The sequence below is a fragment of the Trachurus trachurus genome, assembly GCF_905171665.1.
Source record: "Trachurus trachurus genome assembly, chromosome: 24".
NCBI classification, from domain to species: domain Eukaryota; kingdom Metazoa; phylum Chordata; class Actinopteri; order Carangiformes; family Carangidae; genus Trachurus; species Trachurus trachurus.
In genome coordinates, this window is record NC_139910.1 from 26772182 (window position 1) to 26795930 (window position 23749).

The 23749-nt window shown below is 42.2% G+C and overlaps 1 protein-coding gene across 3 annotated transcripts in view; it reads right to left on the reverse strand.

Moving 5' to 3' along the window:
- The window catches only part of cdc42bpab (CDC42 binding protein kinase alpha (DMPK-like) b), a 103384-nt gene that overhangs the window by 25420 nt on the left and 54215 nt on the right, over positions 1-23749 (reverse strand). For all 3 annotated transcript variants that reach the window (XM_084001149.1, XM_084001148.1, XM_084001147.1), the window contains exons 6-23: positions 16686-16779; positions 15553-15753; positions 14735-14873; positions 14212-14321; positions 13710-13789; positions 11968-12146; positions 11614-11736; positions 11302-11435; positions 10943-11064; positions 10218-10338; positions 9744-9854; positions 8123-8370; positions 6384-6489; positions 2925-3049; positions 1278-1383; positions 851-999; positions 617-708; positions 49-125 (exon numbers count right to left, since the gene is read on the reverse strand). In XM_084001149.1, coding sequence (XP_083857275.1) covers positions 49-125; positions 617-708; positions 851-999; positions 1278-1383; positions 2925-3049; positions 6384-6489; positions 8123-8370; positions 9744-9854; positions 10218-10338; positions 10943-11064; positions 11302-11435; positions 11614-11736; positions 11968-12146; positions 13710-13789; positions 14212-14321; positions 14735-14873; positions 15553-15753; positions 16686-16779 — 2317 coding nt within the window. The remainder of the gene's footprint in view (positions 1-48; positions 126-616; positions 709-850; positions 1000-1277; positions 1384-2924; positions 3050-6383; positions 6490-8122; positions 8371-9743; positions 9855-10217; positions 10339-10942; positions 11065-11301; positions 11436-11613; positions 11737-11967; positions 12147-13709; positions 13790-14211; positions 14322-14734; positions 14874-15552; positions 15754-16685; positions 16780-23749) is intronic.

Genomic DNA, 23749 nt, shown 5'->3' on the forward strand with positions numbered 1-23749 from the left:
TATTTAACTCAATCAGCCTCTGCAAGGATTTGTTTCTTGAACACTTACATCGAACTGGTCGAGCGCCGAGGTGGGGGCGTTGAGAAAAGCCAAGAAGGAATTCTGGGAATCCTGGTGCTTGACACCTAAGGACACAGAACAAGTAACACGGCCGCAGTTAAGTACATGAAATTAAAACATCAAAGAGTGACTTAAACAAAATGAGTCACAGGACTGTTTGTAAGACGTGGGGGTTGTTTCATATGACTGCAGTAACAATACGTTTTCATGTACATAGCTCACGCTTTTATTCCTCAAATGGCTGCTAATGCAAAACCTTCTCATTTATGTCCCTGACTGCCACATTTCCCTCTTTAGAGCCATAATCTTCACAGTGTGAAGTCAAACATCAGCACCAACATAACAGCTTCATCATCCCGTATGTTCCAGAAAAACTGTGTACCGTGTACGCATGTAGTGTGAGTGAAATGAACAGCAACTGAACAAGTGTCATTGAATGCATGAATTTCTCATTAGTGCTTCATGGGCTATTTGTTAACACTTGTGTTCCTGATGAAGTGTCGCTCTTTGTGCATTTCGGTGACAAGGAAACAGAACTATAAGTTGAAATATTTACCCCTTCGTAGCCGAAGCTCCTCTGTCTCCTTCTTCAGCCGGTCGATCTCAGCCAGCAGGTCCTGGTTTTTACTCTCCACCTCCTGCAGTTTGCTTTTGGATTAGACACAATAAAGCATCAAATGTCATCCAAAGTTTTAAGGAGATTTTTGAGTGATATTACTAAAAACATATAAACATATAAAAAACATTAGAAAAAAACAGCTCTTTAACTACTGTAGGACAGTATCCATACCATTCTGTGGACATGTTGTTGGCCTTGACCTTGTTCAGCTCATCCTGGATGCTCTGCTTGGCCCTGATCTCAGCATCCAAAGCCGACTGCAGCTCAAGACGGGCCGACATGTCCAGCTTGGCAAAACGCCGCATCTTCCACGGCATGTCCTGAAACAGAGAGGAAGAAAAGTTAGAATCCGAAGGATGAAGGAGTTGGGAGTAACGAGCTATCACTTTGATAGCATTACACAAATCCAAAATGCAAAAAACTAATAGATCATCTTAGTAAACATGGATTCTGTTTTCCTGTTAAAGTCCATTCATAAATTCCTTTTTTCTTACTTTTCCTGTTGTGATTCAGAGAACACCTGCACAACAACAGTAACAGGGTGTTTCATTTGACTCAGCAGCTTCTACAACAGATAAAAACACAGTTTGACTCTCACCGTGGCTCTGGCTCCCAGACTGGTGCTTCTCAGTCCCTCCAGCTCCTCCGTCATCTTAGTGGCCAGAGCCTGCAGGTAGCCTCGAGCATCCTTCTCATCGCTCACCCTGCAGCAAACACAAACACACGGTTACTCTGCCTGCGTAGACACTCGAAAAACTCTAAATTTCATCCATGACTGGAAACAAACGGCCTTAAAACTGAACTAAATGACTATTTTGACACTTTATCAGCACACAAACAGTTACACCATGACTTCTTCTTTAACTTGAGAGCCTTTCTACAAACATCCTTTAGTAGGAGGACACAGGAAAAACAAACACGCACATTATGTAAACACTGCCTTTTCGGAAAACCTGACGTTGCTGTGTGCTCTTTGAGTGTTGTGACCCCAAAACACACTGGTCCAATGACACCATTAGCCGTGCACACACACAGACACACACAGACACAGACGCAAACACACGACAGACATGTTGAGTGTTCAGGTAGCTCTGGGCAGCTCACTAATCCCCGACTCTGGAGCTGAATAAACACCGTCAGTGCCAAAAGTATAAACTCATCTAATACTCTTGACTTTCACCTGCACACACATTTCACACATCACTTTATACACTTCATGATAAGAACTTTACAATATTCAGGCCTCTGCACTATTACGTTCCCTGGTTTATTCACAGTAGTAGCGCAGCCTCTCCACCAGGGGGCAACACGGATCACTGAATTCTTTAAAAGTAAATTCCAGACATTTGTAGGTACATGTTAACTCTGTGTGTGTGTGTATGTGTGTGTGTGCTATGTTTGCTATGTGAGGACTGTGGGCTTGTCCGACAGAGGGAGGCCTAGCAGCTGGCGAGGTGTCAGCTGCAATGGGAAGTGATCTGAGAGGAAGGAAGGGTCAAGAAGCTCTGAGATGTTGGAGGTATGTGAGAAATGCTGCCATTATACCGTGCAGAGGAACCTGATACACTACTACACAACATAGGAGCATGCCGTGTGTGTGTGTGTGTCTGTCTGTGTGCACTTTACAAGCCAGCTTATGAGTCTCTATGTCTGTACTATTCCATCAATGAGAAAGAACAGTATACACCTCAGCAAGCACGTATAACACTTGATGAAGCTACATAGTGTTTATGTGTGTATTTTAGAGGTGTGCCAAAAAATCAATTCACATAAGAATCGCAATTCTCATTTAATACGATTCAGAATCGATATAAAATAAAATAATGAAACAAATCTGCCGGCTGTCAGCCTCTATTTCCTTAGAATTTAAAAGGCAGCATGTTTAACTGCACTATTTTTTTAATAAAGAGGCACTTTTAATTGTGTTACTTAAGCAATATGTGATATTGCTTTTATGTAAAAGTTTCAACAATTCCATCTAAGCATGGATAAATGTTTAAAACTCAATAAATGTGAAAAAGACACTTTAGTCATTCTGTCTTGCCAAGTAGACTGGAGTCGATCATGAGGATCCGTTGCACACCGATAGACTGAAGCAGAAATCATTAGGAATCAAATCGTTTTGACTCGAAAATCGTTTTTGAATTGAATCGTAGCCCCAAAAACCAGAATCTAATCTAATCGTGAGATAGTAAAAGATTCCCACCCCTAGTACATATATGTATATAGTGTATTGGTATCTCACCATTGGATGATCTCTGTGATCTGTGCCTCCCAGTGAGCAACGCTCTCCTTTTTGTCAGCCAGCTCCCTCATCTCATCCTCCAGCTGCTTGTTGCTGCCGCTCACCTTCTCAAACATGCTCGTCAGCTGAGGGAATAAGAACACAACACAAACATGGTTATCACAGGAGAGCCCAACCTGAAATATATGGATGGACATCACAATGGACATTTAGAAAATGGAGAAGACAACAGCATCTGTTCATCACAAATTGGAGAAATTCACTTCATACTGGGAAAACTGGGTCAAATATGTCACGCCCCATAGGCCAGATTTTATTTTTACAAACCAGTGGCTGTGATGTACGAGAAAGATCACTCCATCCATACTGGTACATAGTGTTTAAATTTACTTGTTGTTGTGGTTGTTGTTTGTTTTTCTTTTCATTACTTGGATATAAACCTAAATATTCTTTCGGCATTTAGGTTTTTTTTTAAATTTTTTATTTAAGTAACATGATGTATAGGTTGTGAATGTCTGATTCTGAATGTCAATAAAAAATAAATTACAAAAAAAAAAGAACACAAACACACACGTTACATTACATTACAAAACTGTACCACTGTTAAAGTGCAGCGTGACTACGAGTAAAGGTGACCGGCCTCTTACATGACGACTGGTTCAGTGAAAACATGTGTGAAATTAATCAGTCCATTGTTGAATGGAATCTCATGATTCAACTACCAGAACACACACACACACACACGAGGAGGGTGATTCATGTCCAAAAGTTTTCTTGAATTCTTTGCTACGAGAGGTGTGTGAGGATGTAACCATGGTGACATCATCACATGTCTCAAAATGCCTTATTGTTTGCCTGAATACCACAATTTTCATGTTTTTAAACTGTCAGTGTCAATACGGTGACGTCATGTACAAGCCAAGACAGCAGCTTGATCGTTGGTTTGTAATCCCTCTCCAGTCCTGAGGCTGCTTTGCCAACTAGTGTGTGGAGTGTCTGGATGTGTGAGGACAGTCAAGGTCACATAACAAAGGCCATTGTTGTGTTAAAGGTTCTAAGTCAGTGAAATGAAAACACAAACATGGGGCAGACTAAAGCCTGGCTGTTCCAGTTGGTTCTTTGACTCTAAGGATAAGATGTCAACAAATGACACAAGAAATATCTCTGTATGTGATAAAATCTTAAGTTTAACAGTAGTCTAGAGTCTCCTAGGAGACCACACGCACCTCACCAGAAACACAGGGCAGTTCAAAATATCACAATAATTCAATAAGATTTGAATTAGCAGCTGGTCTGGACGACAAGGCTGGTGTTGTTATCGCCTTATGAGACGATTATCGTCACAACACCAGTGTCACAAAAAAACAGTTATGAAATGACAGGTGTGTAGCTGAGTTCAAAACGAGGGTGTGGTCTAAAGATGGGTGTGGTCCGTCTCATGGGTGCTAAGTAGTCGTGTAATATTGCAGTAATGACTGATTACTCATGGCTGCTGCAACTGAACCGGTGTCATCACATCATAAAATGGTCTCAGATCTGAATCAACAATCTAATAAAATAATAAAACCATCAGCCTCTTGCTTTTGGAAGGTTTTCAACTGTTACTTTATGGCCTATGGGTGTGCAGAGGGAGGCCCGCTGTGCTGCTGCTGTCACCCCGGGTTACATGAAGGCTTTCAGGTGGCCAGGCAGTCGCTATTACAGCCATACAACTCAAATCAGACACTATGACTCTTAAACCTCCTTAAACCTCCTCTTAGAGCATTTTTCTTTTTCTTAGCCTTTGGTAAAGTTCAAAATGTGTTTTATTTGTATTGCTTTGTCCTTAATTATTGATTTTTCACAAGTTTAGCTCCCCAGAAGGACCGCTCCACGCCTTGGTGGGGGCTGTGAGCGCTCACAACTGGTCCAGACCTCTCACTTGAGTTTCAGGACCAAACTAAAAGCAAATCAAACGTAAAATCACTGTTCCTATCACTGTGTCGCCATGGTGACCGCGGTTTTAACAAGAGGACTTTTTCTTCAGTTTTAGCTTCAGCAGCTGCTGGGGTTTTCTTCATACTGTTCACTGTCCAGATGTACAAACTCAATTTTAACATCCCCTCGATGACCTCCCACATGTTTTTAACATCCAGCTTCATGTCAAATGATTCCCTCTAAACGTCTTTCACAGCTTTATGAAGACAGAACACCAGCACTGACTAATGATGCTTATTTTTAACTGTATGACATGAAGCTCTGCTGTGTCAACTACTTCCTTTTTAGTGGGTGACATTTTTGTGAATCAAAAAATGCATATGAATGTAGCTCAACATGTGGCCTTATTTGGCAGTTTGGAGACTTTAACTGTGTGTCACACACACACACACCTACTGGAGAAAAGATAGATAAAGATGATGAGATTAATTGAGAAAAATATTTATGGAAAGTTTGTATAGTACAGAGAATCAAGTGAATGCAGCTCCTAAGAAAAAGGGAACAAAACCTGAAGGTCCTGCTTATTTGAATATAGGCAGTTAGGTTGTTGAAATAGTTTAAGTCGCCATGGGAGAAGTCCCTCATGTCTCCACTCAGCTTGTCTGTCTAAATTCTCTCTGCACATTCATCACCAATTTGATCCTGTCAACAGTGGAAACTCAGCTTCAGAGATCTGCCTGCCTGCCCTGCTGCACTGAAAAACCCCATTATAACTCAAGAAGGAGCGCTTGATTGAGCTGCTAAGCAAACACTGCAGAAATTTAGTGCCTCCTTCATAAAATAAGACTAGTCAAACAATAATATTTTCAGACACTCCAAACGTATCGAACGACTAGAACTAGAAAGATCAAATCCATCCTGAGCCCTTCATCTTTTGAGATGTAATTTTTCAGGAGGTGAAATAACAGAGCAATAAAATAAATAACTACACTGTGACACGCTCTGTCGTTCCCGTGGCACCCGTGTCCGTATTCTCTCCATTTCACCGAGACATTTTCTTTTTCATCGCTTGCAGACTTTAAAAACAACACTCTGACATTTTATTCCATATGTCAAAATGCCTTCCACTTCTAAGACATTGTTTAAATTGGGAGGCTTTTTGAACTTCCAAACGCCACTTCCAAAGTCAACAGAGCGTAATCCAGAGAGTCATTCCATCTGACTGTGTAGGAGGCTACAGGGTGTTTTTATGGGGATATTGAACAGTGATTTCTTTGGCATTGCTGAGAGGGGAGGGGGTGGAGGGAGGAATGTGATGAAAGAGTTTGGGCCGACCGAGAGGGGTTACCTGGGGTTAGGGAATTGTGTTTTTCTGCTGGTGTATGTGTGTGTGTGTGTGTTGGAGGGATGGATATTAAACCAAAAGCTGAGAAAATAAGACGGAGAAACACAGATAGAGAGCAACAAAGACTGAGAAAGAGAACCCTGACTTTGTGTTTTGTTTGTTGGATGATGTGTGAATATGAACAGATATGTTTTTACCTTATCCAGTTCAGTGGACAGCTTCTTGTTCTCCTCAGTGAGCAGGACTCTTTCCCTCTCGTACTTCTGCTTGTTCTCCGTCTCAAACTCCTCCCGTTCGCTTTGGCTGAAGGAAACACATGTATGGATTGTTAAACTTGTGACTTTGCATTAATTTGACTTAATTTGCTAATTTACTGTTATTCCAACTCATAACTTTTTCAGTTTGATATGAATCCCGACTAACTGTTTCTCATACATCATTTAATTCAAAGATTGTGGTTTTGGTGGAGCAGTTTCCTGAAGAGCTGGTCTGAGAACAGTCACGCTACATTAAAATACATCAAATAATCTCAGTGCAGTGGTTTTATAACGACATAAGTACAAACATACAATCAAATATCCTCCTGCCTTTGTTCTTGTGTGGGCTTCGGGGTCTACACATTTCTTACAAAAGCTAAATCTAAAGGCTTGGTGCTAAGACCGGGTACACATGATTCAGCCCAAACACATTAATGCAGTTAGAATCTGATACAGCAGCGTGTTTGAAATGAATTAGAAAGTAGTGAGAATAACATGTCAGTAACACCAGACAGGAAGGTTAGGACAGCGGCTACGAAAACAAAGCTCTGAAGCTTTCAGCTCAAAAATAAGATTTTATTAAAATTTGATTAAACCGGCGGTTCTCGGAGCGGGATCAGGTGCCCTGAGTACCTACCAGGGGGTCTGCAACAGGAAAATAAGTTTGTTTCTTTTCTTTTTAATATCTGAGTTGGCACATTTTGACCAATTTGATGTTTTGCGGTTTGCCAATTCGACCGGTTTTGCCCTCATTTTTACTATTCTGTAATTCAATAAAGTGAACTCACATCAAGCATTCATATGAAACAGCACAATGGCTCGCTTTCAACAAGTTACTATGTTGTTTCAATTCAGAAATATATCCTCAACTCAGCCTGATAACTCTGTAAATAGTTTAGAATCTGCAGAGCGCTGGTCCAGACAGACGCTCCTCGGCTTTTAACCTCTGAATGGTTCAGGAATGTAACGACTGATGTAAACAAGAGACAGAATGAGACAGTGAGTTACTGAGCTACATCCTCAATCATACTGGTCAGGAGAGGATCGCTACCTTCTGTCTGCTTATTACCTTTTTGTTTTCTTAAACTTTTTATCTGTCATAAGTTCTTAAAACTGTCCTGTGTGCTGTAATGGATGAGAAAGGCCTCGTCTATCAAGATGATGTGGACACTGTTGTCTGCTTTGGGGCAAAATGTAGAAGGTTGTCATTCTGACAAGCTTCGCATCATTTTGTCGATCATTTATTCACAGACATTTCAGACACACCCATTGTTGTCTTTTTTCAACATCACCTCTATCAACTACTTCATAAAGATGAACAACATATTGTAGATTTCATCTTTATGATTTAACTTTTTCTATTTGATCTCCTGCTAAAGAGCTTCAAGTTATCTATATAAGGAGTCGACTCTAGTGGGGTTAAGAATAACAGAACTTTCAAATTGTAGGGGAGAGCTAATTAACTATTCAAAAACTCCACAGTTACTACACATTTATACCAAACATGGGATTAAGCTATTTTCAATGCAACTATAATTACCTCATGGAATCATCACTGAAAAAGAAAATAATACAATGATGATTCAGACTTTAGATTTATGAGAAAGCTTATCAGCAACTAGACTAATCACATCAAATGACAGTTAAAGTCAGTGGAATAAGGAAAGCTGTTAAAATACCTCTCGCGGCGAGTCTTGTCCAGCTTGTCTTTAAGCATGAGGATTTCTTTCTGCAGGGCGAGCTGCTGGCCCTCGGCGTCCCTCAGCTCCTTGCGCAGCGCCTTGAGCTCGGTGCCGTGCTGAGCCTCCCTGCGAGCCAGCTCCTCCTCGTACAGGACCGTCTTCTTCTCCAGGTCTCCCCGCAGGCGGCCCACCTCCTGGGTCTGGTCGGCTGAGGCCGGGGTGGCCGACGGGCCGGACTGCTTCAGCTGGGATGTGGAGGTAAAGTAGAGGTGATGAGTACAAGAAAATGAGGATGAGTTTCTCCTGTTGCAGCGTGAGCATCGGCCAGGTGAGACACAGTCATCATCACCTTGGTTTTGAGTGGTGACTGGTGAGTGGTACACGTTGGTTGAATGTGTTAGTGTGTTCAACAGCGGCAGATACATGAGGAAGCAACTGTTCAGTCAAACCATTAAAGGAGAATTCTGGTCATTTTCGACCCCTAAATCATTGTCCTGATGGTCACCCAGTGTTAAGGGGAGCAAAAAACACAACTAAAATTGATGCAGGCAAACCAGAGTTACACCATGGCTAGACGGCGCTAGGGGTAGCCACAACGCTAACCTATGGGGGCAATTCTTTCAACCACAACAAACACTCAATCAAATATCTATGGTACATGACTGGAATCCTTAGAGACACCACTGAACTCATATAGTGTACAGTATAACCTCCTGAGACCCAGGAAAAAAAAGTTTTTTGATTTTGATTTTTTTTTTACATAAATTAAGTGTTGGGATGGTAAAGAACAAATTGCAAAGAAAAAAATATGAACATTTCATTTCATTTTAATTTTACAACACGTGCACTGTAGTGTACAACAGGACTATATTGTTCCCAAACGTGCAATATTTTGATGCTTATAATGTACATGGAAAAACTATAATTGTCATGTAAAGTACAGTAACACATCATAAAAACTAATGTCAATTATAGGGTTTTCATTCTTTTTTATCAACTACACTATTTATCTTTGTGATTTCATTATTAGAGATGGTATTTCATTGACCATTCAGACGTTTTAGAGCAAAAGACAAACAGGTTGCATCTTATGCTCCTATGATTAATGCCTCAACAAAAGGCAAAAAATAAACAGTTGAGCAGTGCAGTGGTAATGTCCAAAATATCTCCGACCATTTATTTTTGTAAAGAAATCATCACAACAAGGAATAAGTGTTTGTTTCTGTGGCGGGGAGAGCAGGCGCTCTGTGATGGGATAGTAATGTCTTTCCAGGATGTTTCAGAGTTCGGCTGTCTGAGGTGAGTGACTACATGCAAAAACACGTTTATACTGTTTATACTGTACACTATATGAGTTCAGTGGTATCTCTAAGGATCCCAGTCATGTACCATAGATATTTGATTTTAGTCGCATTTTTTGCTCCCCCCAACACTGGGTGACCAACAGGACAAGGATTTAGGGGTCAAAAATGACCGGAATTCTCCTTTAAGTATGTAAATGATATGTGTGACACAACACACCCAGAGATCTAGATCCATGAGAAGCATCCAGACGGTGTGGACAGAGACTTTGTGCAGGGACAGGTTAATGCTCAGCTGTGTGTGTTTGTAAACTTACCTTAAGCCCTTCCAGCTCCTCCTCCAGCTGTCGGCTGTACTGCTCGTTACGCTCTCTCAGCTTCCTCTCTTTCTGAGCCTCTCCTGCCTGCTCCTCGGCCTGCGCCTCCATCTGGGGGTGGACATACACACACTCAAGTGACTGGATGAAGTCAAGTTCATTTTACACAGATTTGTCCTTGTGTACCCGTAGCAACCCGCCAAGAGCAGAAATAGTCACCTTTTTTATATTTACAAGACAAGAACAAGTTATAGAAACATCCTCAAAACATTCAAACCACATGCAACAACAAATATGTAGTATAATATTATACATACTTTGGAAAAAAGCTACAAGATTGTTTCTAAGCTACTCTATACAACTAGAGGTGATACAGGCAGGATTCACAGGCACTACTAGAAATATGAACGGTGCACCAACCAGTGAGTGGAGACAAAGGAGGGTGTGCTATCAACCACAGGGAGACTACTCTACCTCTTTCTTGGCCCTCTCGGCCTTTCGCACCTCAAGCCGGAGAGCCTCTACCTTCTGAGTCTGGCTCTCTATCTCCTCCTCTTTGTCCCGCACCTGGCGAGCCAGACGCTGCTTCACCGACCTGTTCACACAATTTCAGAGTTCAGAGTCAATTTTACATGTCAAGAAAAAAAAAGAAAAAAAGAGAGCATTTCTATAAAAAAAAAACATGTTCCTAGACATGGAATATACTAAGTACAGGGTTCCTACACATTTGACATTTCAAAATTCCATACTTTTTCCAGACCCTAATTTCCAGACTTCTCAGTAAAAAAAATCAAATAATTTGTGACATTTGAGTAATTACTGGACATGTATCATGTAAATAAATTATGCAATTAATCTTTTGTTTTCATTATTCTGAATTTGTGTGCCATTATGTCACCAAATCATTTCCAGGAGATTGTAGCTCGGTATAATAGTGCATACAAAATAATGAACCCATAACTTCAGATAAGACCAAACCCAGATAAGTATTAAGATAAATATATTTCCATATAGTAGTTTTCATTTTCCATACTTTTCCAGACCTGAAGAAGTATAAAATCAAATTCCATACTTTTCCATACTTTCGTAGGAACCCTGTAAGTACTGTGGACATTTTCAGCTATGAATACAACATTAGAATTCTTAATAAGCTGGGACTGTGAAGAAACTAGGATGTGAGTGAACACAGAAGTTTTTACCTGAGGTCTGTGAGTCTCTCATTGAGCTCTGAAAATTCCTGCATGGCCAGTTTCCTCTGACTGTGAGCTTCCTTCAGCTCTTTCGACTGAGTCTTCATCTTCTCACTGGCCTCCGCCAGGTCCTGACCACAACAGGGACAGAGTAGGTAAGACTCCCACAGTCACGTACAAGCACAGTCTTTATTTACAACATCAATGTGTGAACATTTTCTGGCATTGTTGTTCCTCCAGCCCAAATTTGCATTTAGCTGCTGTAGATAATTATTGCTGTAAGGATGGCACTGGCAGCTGGGCACAGTATCAAATTAATGTGAACAAAACGCCAGTCCGCACACAGACAAATTAAATGCTAGTTCTACCTTGTGCATATCATCTCTCTCCTGTGATACGGCCTTCATCTGTTTCTCCAGAGTTTTAATATATTTCGATGAGTCCTCCAGGTCTCTGCGTGTAGAAGTCACATCCTCCAGCTGCTTCTCCAGTTGTCCTGAGTCTGACACGCAAAACCAAACACACACAGTGTTTTAAGTTTATTATATTTGACTGGTTGCATTGTGATCACTGACAGATATCCTAAACAGCCTGCAGTGGTTTTCAGATCTGGTTGTACAGGTAGCCTTCTGTGCTGAATATTTCTGAGCTCAACTACATATGATCAAAGGTTTCCTGACCAGCGATCTGCTTCTTGAGGATGTCGATCTCGCTCTTCAGACTCCTGATCTCCACCTCCTTGTTAGCGCTGGGGGGGCCTTCTCCTGACGGATGCTGCAGCGCCTGCACCGCCTGAGTCGACTCTGCAAGAGGTCAGGAGAAAGGCATCTGTTATGCTTTTTTTTTTTTTTTTCCTATTTAAAAGCCAAACATAGGCGTGAGGAGGAAATACCTCTGTATGTGTGCAAGCTTTGGTATGCAGAGCTAACAATTAACGTATTAACGTGTGCGCCTTCTCTCTCGGCGTGGCCGTGTGCACATGTTTGTGATTTGACACATGCTGACAAACAGATGGGGCCTTTGTTCGGACCGACCTTGCAGTTTGCGGCTCAGCTCGAGCTTCTCCTGCTCCAGGCGGCGGATTCTCCTCTCGTAGGCCTCGGTGGCCAGGCTGTCCTCCAGGCTGCGCTGGACGTCCAGGTCAACCTGGTTCTGAGACGCCTTGCCCGTCTCCCCTCCCAGCTGTCGCAGGCAACCCCGGTCAGACAGGTAGCTAGAGGAGGAGAGCGGAGATGGATAATGAGGGAGATTTTTTTTTTTACCTTTATTTAACCAGGAATAATCCCATTGAGATTCAGAATCTCTTTTGCAAGGGGTTCCTGGCCAAGAAAGCAGCACAGTACATCCACATCAAGTACACATTTGGACAACATCAACAAAACAAACATAAAAACAGCTAAAACAGTAACAGCAAATCACATCATTACAGTATAATCACCAGCTGTTCGGTGAGAGAACATGTGCATGCAGCAGTCAAATAGTCCTTGATCCTATAGCTTTAAAATCTTCCATACTTGGGAGATAATCCAATTTAAGATGACTCTGTAATTTATACCAGGACGAGGGTGCGAATGCTTTGAAGGTACTTTCCCCAAAGACAGTCCGCGTACGAGGAATAGTATACATTATCAATCTATCGGGCCTGAGACTACAGCTTCTGGTGTTGACTTTAGGAACCAAGAGAGAACACAAATAAGGAGGCAAGTCACACAGGATGGCCTTATAAAGAAAACAATACCAGTGTTCCCATCTACGATTGTACAAAGAAGGCCAGCCAACACTCTCATAAAGACTACAGTGATGAGTACGAAAACCTGAATCTGTTACAAATCTTAATGCTGCATGATACACCGAATCCAGCATTTTCAGAGAGGAGAGATTTGCATGCATGTATAAGATATCACCATAGTCAAGTATTGATACAAAAGTTGCCTGAATCAGTCTTTTTCTCGCATTAAAGGAGAAACAACTTTTGTTTCTATAATAGAAACCAAGTTTAACCCTGAGTTTCTTAAAAGACAGATTTTCATCCAAGTAAAATCCCAAGTATTTGTAGACTGAAACTCGTTCAATCACTTTCTCATTTTGTGTAACAATCTGACAAGCATCATCTTGTCAGATGTGGGAGACACGGGGAACAATGTCGGTATCAGCAAAGAAGTGGCGGTGAGGATTCATCATGCGGGAAGACGGAAACATTTATTGAGTTGACAAATAGCGGTGTTGAAAGGAAATTCAATATTCACGTATTTAGTCAGCAAGGAGAGAAAGAGGCGAGAAGGAAACGGCAGCGGGGGAGAGGAAACAGGAAAGAGAAGTGGACGACAAAGTGAGGAGTTGAGGGATGGGAGGATGTTGAGTCATGGAAGGGGGAGGGGGAGGGGGGAGGGGGGAGAAAGAGTGACAGTGACATAAGGGAAGATGTGAGACAGAAAGACACAGGGAGACAGGGTGAAGGGGGGGGGGGGGGCATTATCACTGAACCATGAGGAGATAAGACAGTAGCTGGCTGCTTTCTCACGGGCAACGCTTTAGTGTGAAAATCTACAGCGAGTCATGAACATCACCTTATTAGGGAGGGAGGCTCATTTAAAACTGCTAGGCTTCTTCAGATGGAGTGATAAGAATGTTATGTAGTGACTCGACTAGACTGGGAGATCTGTCTGATCTAACAAGACCCACAACATCTACAAACCAGATAATGACAAGCTGCTACACCTTTCTCCTCTCTCATCAGTCTGTGGATCTGTTTATACGACCGTTCGGCAGCACTTACCATTTACTTGTGTAGGTGAATCCCACAAAGGGCAGGTGGTGGCCAGAGAAGGCAGTGTGAGAGGGAGGGGGCATGGTCTCCTGAAAACAAATTGAAAGGGGGTCTTAATCAGTTAAAGAGAAACCACGCAAGTCTGGTTGCTTTTCCTTTGTTTTGCTAACCCTCCACCTGGCCATGTGCATTTGTTTACAATGAAAAATCAATCCATAGAGCGGTGGATAACGTTATATAACATACGTATATGTTGTTACAACGTCTGTATTTGTGTAGTCTTAACTGTCATAAACAAAAGATTACGGATTACACAGCGTGTTTGTGTTAAAAGGGTTTTCCATGGAGTTTTTCCTCAGTGGATGTGAGGGCCTTTGAGACAATACAAATAAAATTGCCTTGCCTTGCCCTGCATAGCCACAGGGAAACTCCTGCTTAGTTGAGGCTTCAAATCACATCTGATTATATTTCATAAGATAAGATAAAGATGAAGATTGACAACACCCCTTACCGAGTTCTTCAGACAGTCATCATCCACATCGAAGTTGGAGGTGTCTGTAGGACTGCTGACCTCTGGGATATATGGGGCCTCACATGTGCGGATGTTGTCCCAGTCAATGCCTTAACACAAAAGAGCTCACAAGTTAGACTGACCCTGTTCAGCGATACACTGTGGAACTCGGTGCTTTAAGATCTTAATGATTTTCAACTTCTTGAAAAGAGACATACTACAGAATACAGTATATGCAAAAAAATTGCTTAATCATAGTGTATTTTCTATATTTTTTTATGTTAGTATTACGTGTATTTATTTGAGAAATAAAATGAATAAGGAAAACAAAATAAGATCTAAAATGTAAAGCACGTTAGCAGTTGCTGTTAAGAACTGATATATGCTGATAAGCATGGCATAAATAACTGCCAGAAAAGATACCAAGAGAGAGAAGACCAAAGACCTGTCACTTGACTCAAACATTTGGGAAACAGAACATTCAAAGCACAGATGACAGTGTGACGGTAGATTCAGCCTGTACCAGCGAAGAAGGGGTGCTGCTTGAAGTCTTCGATGCCGTTCTGGCCCAGCCGGTGCTCTCGACTACAAATGAGCCGGCGAACCAGATCCTTAGCGTCCTCTGACACGTCTGATATCTGCTGTGGGAACTGGAATCGCTCCTGTGCAGATGAAGAGACGTGAGATTATTCATTCTAACAATTCACTTCTCGACAATAGAAAACAGTCAACTGATCTACGGTGCCTCAGATTTCTGAATGGAACTCTGCTGTAGTGCATCTGTGCATGCTCCAACAACAAGATGATAATGTGTAACAGCTCCACACACACATGCAACTATTGTACTTATTTAATTATATTTTTTCTTTTGTCCTTACATCATCTTCACTAGGGCTGGGACGATATGCTTTTCTCCCGATTCGATTCTTCTACGATTTTTTGGATGGCGATTCAATTTAAATTGCGATTCTACGATATTGCCGATTCTCTCGATTTTTAGTCTGCATTTTTAACATTTATCTGCACACAAATACTGTAGAAGTTTAAATTAATTAACTATAAATTAACATACTCCATTATAAAGTGAACTTAAACCCTTTTCAAAACCTGTACTCTCTGTATGTAAAAAAGGCTAACAAATGCACATTGCACAATATTTCAAAAAAATTAAAAAAAAAAATAATAAAAAAAATTTGATTTTTGAAAAAAACAAATCGATTTAAAAATCGTCAAAAAGGATATTGCAATATTTATGTGAATCGATTTTTTTCTCCCACCCCTAATCTTCACAGTGCAGCTCTATGTATGCATCATTATCTTGCCCTTTATGTATTAGCTCACCTTGTGGTTCATGATCTTCCCATAGGTTTCCACCAAGGACTCTGCATAGAAAGGAGTCTCGCCGTACAGCATTTCATACATGCAGACGCCCAGGGACCACCAGTCACACTCAGGCCCGTACTTGCCCTTCCCGTCCTCCATGGCCTGGAGGATTTCTGGGGAGATGTAGTCCGGAGTCCCCACGGCCACCGAGGACTGGACCTAACGAGGGGACCAAAGCGCACGTGAGTAACTGATGCCAAAAAAGCTCACACATACAAACAAACAAACAGGCACCGACCAGAGGTTTTACAGTTCAGTGTTCATATAACAGCAATAAGAGTGAGGATGATGATGAGTTACAGACTGGAGTCTTGGAAGCAGGCAAGATAAATACAACCACTCCAGCAACAGCAAACAACCAAACCAAGAGCATATTGAACTTTCAGACCCCCGCTACGAGGCGAACATCCCTGCCAGTTTGTTTTGGTTTTTTTCCTCAGTTTCTCCATGTTTCAAGCACAATTGTGAGAATGCAAATTCAATGCAGGAATCCTGAATAAAAATCACAGTGGTAAATCTGAGCATTTCAAAATGTTACAATATGAATTTTCAGAAGGCTACGATGATGAAGTGCCAGACGTTCCACAGTGGAAGAGAAAAAGCAGATGCTGGAGTTTGGATCCATCACATGTTGGTATCAGCTGTCTTTATTATTCAGGAGGTTCGCTCTAACACAGATGAAACACCAAAGAAATTCACTCGTCTCATCACTCAAAGCTTTAATCTGGATGCCTTGGTCTACGACAAAGTTCCAAGGAGTGTCCGACTACCGCTAAATTTATTTTTTCTGAAGGTCTTATAACCTCATCACTATATCAACAGTGGAAGAACAGACTCAGGCTCCCCTGCTTTGATCGACTATTTCGTCCTCTCACTTTCCTTTTATATTAAACCTGTGGGGAGAGGGGCTTTTATTTGCTAGGAGAATTGTCTGAATCATAAACTGCAGGCACAGCCAAGCAGCTGAACCACACACTCCTCCTGGGAGACCCCTGGGGGTTGACAAAGAGGTCAGTAAAGCTCTGGTATGTTTGCTTTGGCCGGAGGAGGAGGCATCAGCAGCAGTGTGGTTTTAAAAAAAAAAAACCTACCGTCCCGTCCTCCATGAGTTTGAGGCAGGAGCCGAAGTCGGCGAGGCGGATGTGGCCGTTCATGTCCAGCAGAAGGTTGTCGGGCTTAATGTCCCTGAAAGAAAGCAGAGGGAAAAGACAAGGTGAAAAGACGAAAAACCGAGCAAGTGAACGTTCAAGAGAGGAGTGAGGAAGACGAAGAAAACAAGACACACACCGCCAAACAAAGCAATACCTACAGGACATCCAAAACACACACACACACACACACAAGCCTGATCTCACATTACGGTGCAACTCCCCATCAATTATCATCACATCAGACGACATAACGCAGGGAAATTTAACCGTCTTAACTTGCTTGTAAGGTCAGTGAGTAATAATTGAGATATTATTTGTGATTCAATTAAGTGTAATTCCCCCTCTCTTCATTCATCAGCAGCATGACAACTCCAAATTGACCAAAAGAATGAACGCTGGAAATAGCTAGAACGGTGTTGTGGGAATTAGCTGTGCAGACAGAACCTGTGTGTGTGTGTGTGTGTGTGTGTGTGTGTGTGTGTGTGTGTGTGTGTGTGTGTGTGTGTGTGTGTGTGTGTGTGTGTGTGTGGAGGACACAGATTCAAAGCACACACACACACACACACAAACATGCACTGTGTTTGAGGAAATATGCAGTGCACAAACACACTCCCACTCGCAAAAAAAAAAAGCCCTGTGTCCTAAACAGACACACTCCCCTGTTCCCTTTGCCTGCTGCAGTATTTGTGTTTGTGAGCAGAGACAGGGGGGGTGGGGGGGGCTACTGACAACACATTCTTTTACAGATGTGGTCACGGTGGCCACTGTAGACTCCTCTTGTCAACCTGCATCTGTTCTGCATTACTACTGCTGATGATGTGTTTATAATATACGTAGATCCACACACCGTGGCCTGATTCCAGTTCTCTGGATTAATTTCTAGACAGAGCGAGAGCTTTCTGTCTGGCGGCCGCAGCAGCTGGAACACCTCATCGCACGCTTTCACTGTTAAACCGGTAAACTAGGTTTTTAGAGTGGGACGGGATCGTCAGCTTGGCCCCAGAGGACAGGAGGACAGGAGGACTGCAGACCAACAGCAGCAGCATTGAGATGGGCGGCCACAGAGGCTGCCAATAAGAGTTATTTATTTCCTCGTTAATTATTCACTCGGTTTATAAAATGTCAAGAAAAAATTAATGCTGACCACAATTTCCTAAATGTCCAAATCCGGATTAACGACATTATCATTGAAGCTCCGGTGTTAGGTTCATCCTGTGTGTTAACACTTCAAGATAGATTTGTCCAGTGAATTGGCTCTGTGCAAGTTTTGCTTCTTTTATTTGTTAGTTGATGAAACATCCATCTTTTTCCTGCAAGTTACCAACCTCAGTTTTTACATACTATTAGGAATTCATGCCGTAAGGAATCATGTGCAGGAGAAGTTGCTGCATGTTAAACAGGTGGTCACTGACAGCTGCTTTCTGTTGGGCTGCTGCTGCTACCGTCTTACATGACAGTGTACAGCCGTGGTTCCCAACCTTTTTTGGCAAGTGATCCTGTTCTGACATCACAAATTTTTTTGGCAAGCCGTCAATCAAGATGCCCCACCTCTGATATATTTTTATACGCTGCATTTTATTTGAACTCTTTATATTTGAGAAAGTGAAAGTATAGAATACAGTTGTTTAAGATTGTGTGTGGTGTTTTTAATCAATAATCATAATTTTAAAAAGAATAATAATTAGTTAAAAAATATTTTGGTAACACTTTATTTGATGAATCTGATAATGAGCTGCTAGAGAGCTCATTATCAGATTTCATCTTTATGATCTTTTCTTACCAGCAATCATGAAGTATTATAATACTTGACCTTATAAGCCATTATAAAATGCTCTATAATGTGTTGTGCTTATTGATATAAAGCCTTATGATAATTTATGACTGTTTATAATGATAGTTATACACGTTTATAAGCCTATTATAACACATTATAACTATATTTATATGCATTATCAATGTGGGCATTGTCAGTGAGTTACTAACAATTATAACATATTATAATACCTAACCTTATAAGTCATAATAAAATGTTTTATAGTGTGTTATGATTATTGTTATAAAGCATTATGATCATTTATGAGTGTTTATAACTATAGTTATACAGTGCTATAACTGCATTATAACTCATTATAAGTATGGTTATAATGCATAATACAGATAGGCGTCAAATAAAGTGTTACCAATATTTTTATCAATTACTAGACATTTCAGGTGACCCCATTTGAATTCCAGGCGATCCCACGTGGAGTTGAAAAACACTGATGTACAGTAAGTAACCATGCTAACGTAGACCCTGTACCTGGCCTCTGGTGAGAGACTCTGGTTCGAATCCACATCAGAATAATTGTGAAAACACATCAAAATGACTTCAGTAATCATTGGCCTGAATCGGTACCAAACAGAGACGTTAGTGTATCCCACCGTCGTCGTGGCTAAATATATCCTCTGTCCTTGTCTGACCATTCCCACTCATTTCCCCTGAGGGCAGACCCCCGTCCAGCCCTGTGTCTGAGGCCCCTTATCAACACACTGAGCTGCCACACGCCTCAATACACAATACACATGCTATGGAGGGCACATACAAACTCTTTGGGGTAGCGTGAAAAACACACACACAGTACATGCATCAAAACACAATGGTTAAGGACATGATGCGCGGCTACACAGACACAAGCAATGCACACACAAACACACACACACACACACACTTGATGTAACAGGTTCCAGGACGGAGCTGGTGCTATTTCTGTCCAGTGATGTGAGCACGGCTCCGCTTCAAATAATAAACCTGATGTTTGACGCATGCACACACACACACACACCCCCACGCTCACAGTGCATGAGAACACAACACTAATACCGATACCAATACTGATAAGAGGAGGAAAATGGCCTCAAAGCTCAACAACAACACATTAATAAATTGTCTCAGGGGCAGTGAGCCTTTAGCTCACTTGGTAGAGCGGCTGCCCCATGTTGAGGCTACAGTCCTCACTGCAGGTGGCCCTGGTTCGAATCCCGCATCAGGCAGCCCTTTCCTGCATGTCATTCCCCCTCTCTGCCTCCCCATTTCCTGTCTTTCTCTCCACTGTGCTGTCATTTAGAGGGATAGTTCACCCAAAATTCAAATTTCACTCAAAATTGCAGCAGTATTTGTCCATATAATGGTTGTGAATGGATACCAACTTTCTTCGTCCAAAAAGACACACCAAAAAACATCCAAATACCTCCATACTGCTCGTCTGTAATGTCCCTCTTGTATTGAAGCCCCAACATGAGAAATTGTTCCGAAAAAAATTAAATAAGTCTATATTTTAAGCTTGTTTGTAGCGGAAGCTCCCAGTGTCTCGGTTCACTGCTCTTCCGTGATTTGCACTGACCGGCGGAACATGTCGGGGCTTCAATACCAGAGGGACATTACAGACGAGCAGTATGGAGGTATTTGGATGTTTTTTGGTTTGTCTTTTTGGACAAAGAAAGTTGGTATGAAATTTGAATTTTGGGTGAACTATCCCTTTAAAGGCAATAAAAAGCCCCAAAAATATATTTAGAGAAAAAAAAAAGGTCTCTTTCTTGCATCTTTGTTGAAGACAATGGCTCTGGGCTGCATTTATTCTGCCGTTACACGACTTGTGACCTTTTAGTTTTGGCCCTAAGTGAGATTCTATGTCTGGTGAAGCTACAGCGAGGCCAGATGTAAATTCCAGCGCGTCCTTATGGACAGTAATCAATGTGATATCGCTGCAGCGCAAAACAATCCATTTTTTCCAGATGGGAAAACTTGAGGAATAGAAGTTAATCAATTAAAGCTCATGAAATTCACACATTCCACTTAATGTATTCCTTAAATTCTTTCTAAGTTCTAAGACTATTAAGATTATTGCCCAGGCTTTAGAGATTTGTGGGAGTGAACAGACATGAACTGGCTTTTGAAGATGGCTTTGATATTTAGGTCTTCAGCCAGAAATCTCTTCAAAGCCACATGTGAAGCCCCCTGTCATTTTCCAGTAGTGTTAATAGCCCTATCTCATAGGGCAGGAGCAGGGGGGTGGGCCAGCTATCTCCCTGCTTCAGAGACACCACTAAATCACCAACCTATAAAACCTCGGATTTAAGTAACATGTGCACATATGTGACTTCTATAGACACATAAAGGTTGGGCTCTGAAACACATATATACTGTATATAAATTGACACTTACTTCTACCAAATCACTGTTTGCATCGTGGGTTACTTAGAAGTCTTTTTAAAGGGCTTCGCTGCGTCCTGATGAGTTCCAGATTGGACATCACTCTCCAAAGTGGATGGTGTATATAGTATTTTGGATGGAAACCACGTACTGTACCAAAGTGCATACCTTCACGCAAACCAATGTGGAGTAACATGAACTTGGCAGGCGCAAAACACACATAAACAACTGACATGATGTATACTCAGAGGTCAGACTATCAGAGAGGAGCATAAAACCCAGCGATGGGGAAATGAAGATTGCTCTGATAAAAGTTTAATGTCTCTAAAAGGACATTTATCTTGGACAATAATACACTGTTCTGTTCTGAACCTTCACCTTCAGCTCCAACAACTCAAACCCTAAAAGACGATAATGCAAGGCTGGAGCGAGAGGACACAAACTTGGGCACAATCGCTGGAAAAAATCTGTGGCTTTTGGCTTTGTAATTGTCAAATGTTATAAACAGAACTTGTGGAACATTTTTAACCTTTAGAGGAAATGTCAATTCTGTTTCACTACATGGAAATAACAGCTTGGATGGCAGATCAGATCTGTAGCGTGAAGGCAAAAAAACCTCCAATCACTTCTACATCAAGCCGCAAATGTTTAAGTCGAGTACATAAACAACCACAGAAGATGACACCTCTTATACCTGCAGGATAGATAAAGGTATAGACATAGACTGTAAAAAGAATGGACGTAGCGTCCATGACGTCACCCATTGGTTTGGGGGAGTCTGTTTTGTGCCGCTACTACGGGGATTAGAACCGCGCCATGTTGGATTCTACTTGCCATATTTGGAGCGGTGCGGCCGTTGGCCGGCCGAGAGCCCGCCCACTGGCCTCGTAGCAGCGGTCGCCGGACCTGTCACTCAACGGGTCTGCGCCCTGATTGGCCAGAACTTTAACCCTAATAATAGTAAAACGGTAGAGTTTAAAAAAAATTCACCCCCCTCAGAGTGTGTGCGGGGGTAGAAACTATCGATTGAGACCAAAAAAATAAAATGTACCAGGCTGTAAATATGTTTTTTTAAGCTGTAAAATCGGCTATTTTAACATGGGGCTCGATTGGAGTTGCTCCCTTCTGGAGCCAGCCCCCAGCGACAGCCGGGGGGATTGCAGCTTTTTGAATGCGGAAGTGAGCTTCACTTCTAAGACCGACAACTGCCCCCTTGGGTATAGATAGAAATTTTAAAGGGACATTGTGTCACTTCTCCTGTTATCTATTCATGAAAATCAATTATTTGGTTCAGAAGTGTGTTCCTTTCAGCTCTGAATTATCCGTTCATATCATTCATATCTCCATGGAGCGGGTAAGCTCGGTGCTGCTGCCATGTGGTGTCTCCATGTTTTTACGTTCAGTGGCAGCGTGACGGTAGGAAACCACGGAAACTCAGCGGAGACACCGGAGCTGTCGGCTCAGGTGGAGGTGGCGTCTGTGAAAAGTCACCGCGGTAACGCAGTGAGGAGGAATGGAGCGTTACACTGATGCTGCATTCACCTGCAGTCGGGCAGACGGCCGTCGGTAACAAACCAGATGTCATTTTAGTCACAGAAGTCCAGAGAAAGCCGGTAAAATGTGGGTCAGGTAAACAATACCACATCGCCATGACAACATATTGTCACGTGTATTGTTTTGCCTCGTGCTGATGGACCACTTGTTTACATAGAGGCTTGTTTATGCCGTTACGTGCAGCGGCTGTCGTCCGTCTGCCGTCTGCCCAATTTCAGGTGAATGCAGCATGAAAAATACCATTGAGTTGCTTGTGATATACAACCACAACGCTAGATGGGAGGAATTCCTACACAATGCACCTTTAAGTAAAAATGAACATGTTCACCTTCCACAGCAGTAATGCCACATTTTTCATCTCTAACCTCTTCAATACATTTGAGTCAACACAGTCTATGAGCACAAGGGGTGTGTGACCTCTGCACACAGAATCTGGATCACCTTGGCACAAAGTGTTGACTTGACAAATTATGAATGACAACCATAACTTGGACGAGACTGGGAGCACGTGAATCTGTAGGTTTAGAGGTGTGTGTGTGTGTGTGTGTGTGTGTGTGTGTGTGTGTGTGTGTGTGTGTGTGTGTGTGTGTGCCTCATTTGCTGGAAGGCCTTAATCTGCTCTAGAGACTTCTGGCCTGCCAAAGAGCAGACAGCATGAATTGACCCTTGCCTTGTCTTATGTGTGTGTGTGGCAGACAAACAGCACAGTGGGGGCTGCTACCGATAAACCATTTAGTTCACAGCAAAGCCCCCGTCTCCCCACTGCCTTCTCCTCCTCTCTCTCTCTCTCTTTCTTCCAGCAGCAACAGCATCTCTATCCCCTCCTGCGTCACCAACACCTTCCTGACCCCGCTACCTGGTGATGGAGGAGGGGGGTCACGAGGCTGACAGCACAACAACTGACTCACATTTGGCCTTAGAAGAAGAAGGGTGCTGTTGCTAGGCTAATGCTAGGCTAGGCTAGCTGGCGTGGCTAATTGGGCTACTGTGTCACAGGGCTCCTGTGGTCTTAAGAAGCAGCAGCAGAGACCAGAATAGAGGGAGGTAATCTCCTCTAAGACCGCAGCATCCATCTGTGAGGGCCATCTGGATGCCACCTCACAATACACACACACACACACACAATGTGTTCTGCAGCAACACTGGAAACTGCATGTCCACATGGCTCAAGCCAGGCATTTGTTAACTCACAGTCTGAACTAGGGCTGTCAGTTTTTAGAAAAATGAGGTTCGAACGATTATTGAATGACCCGTAATTCGT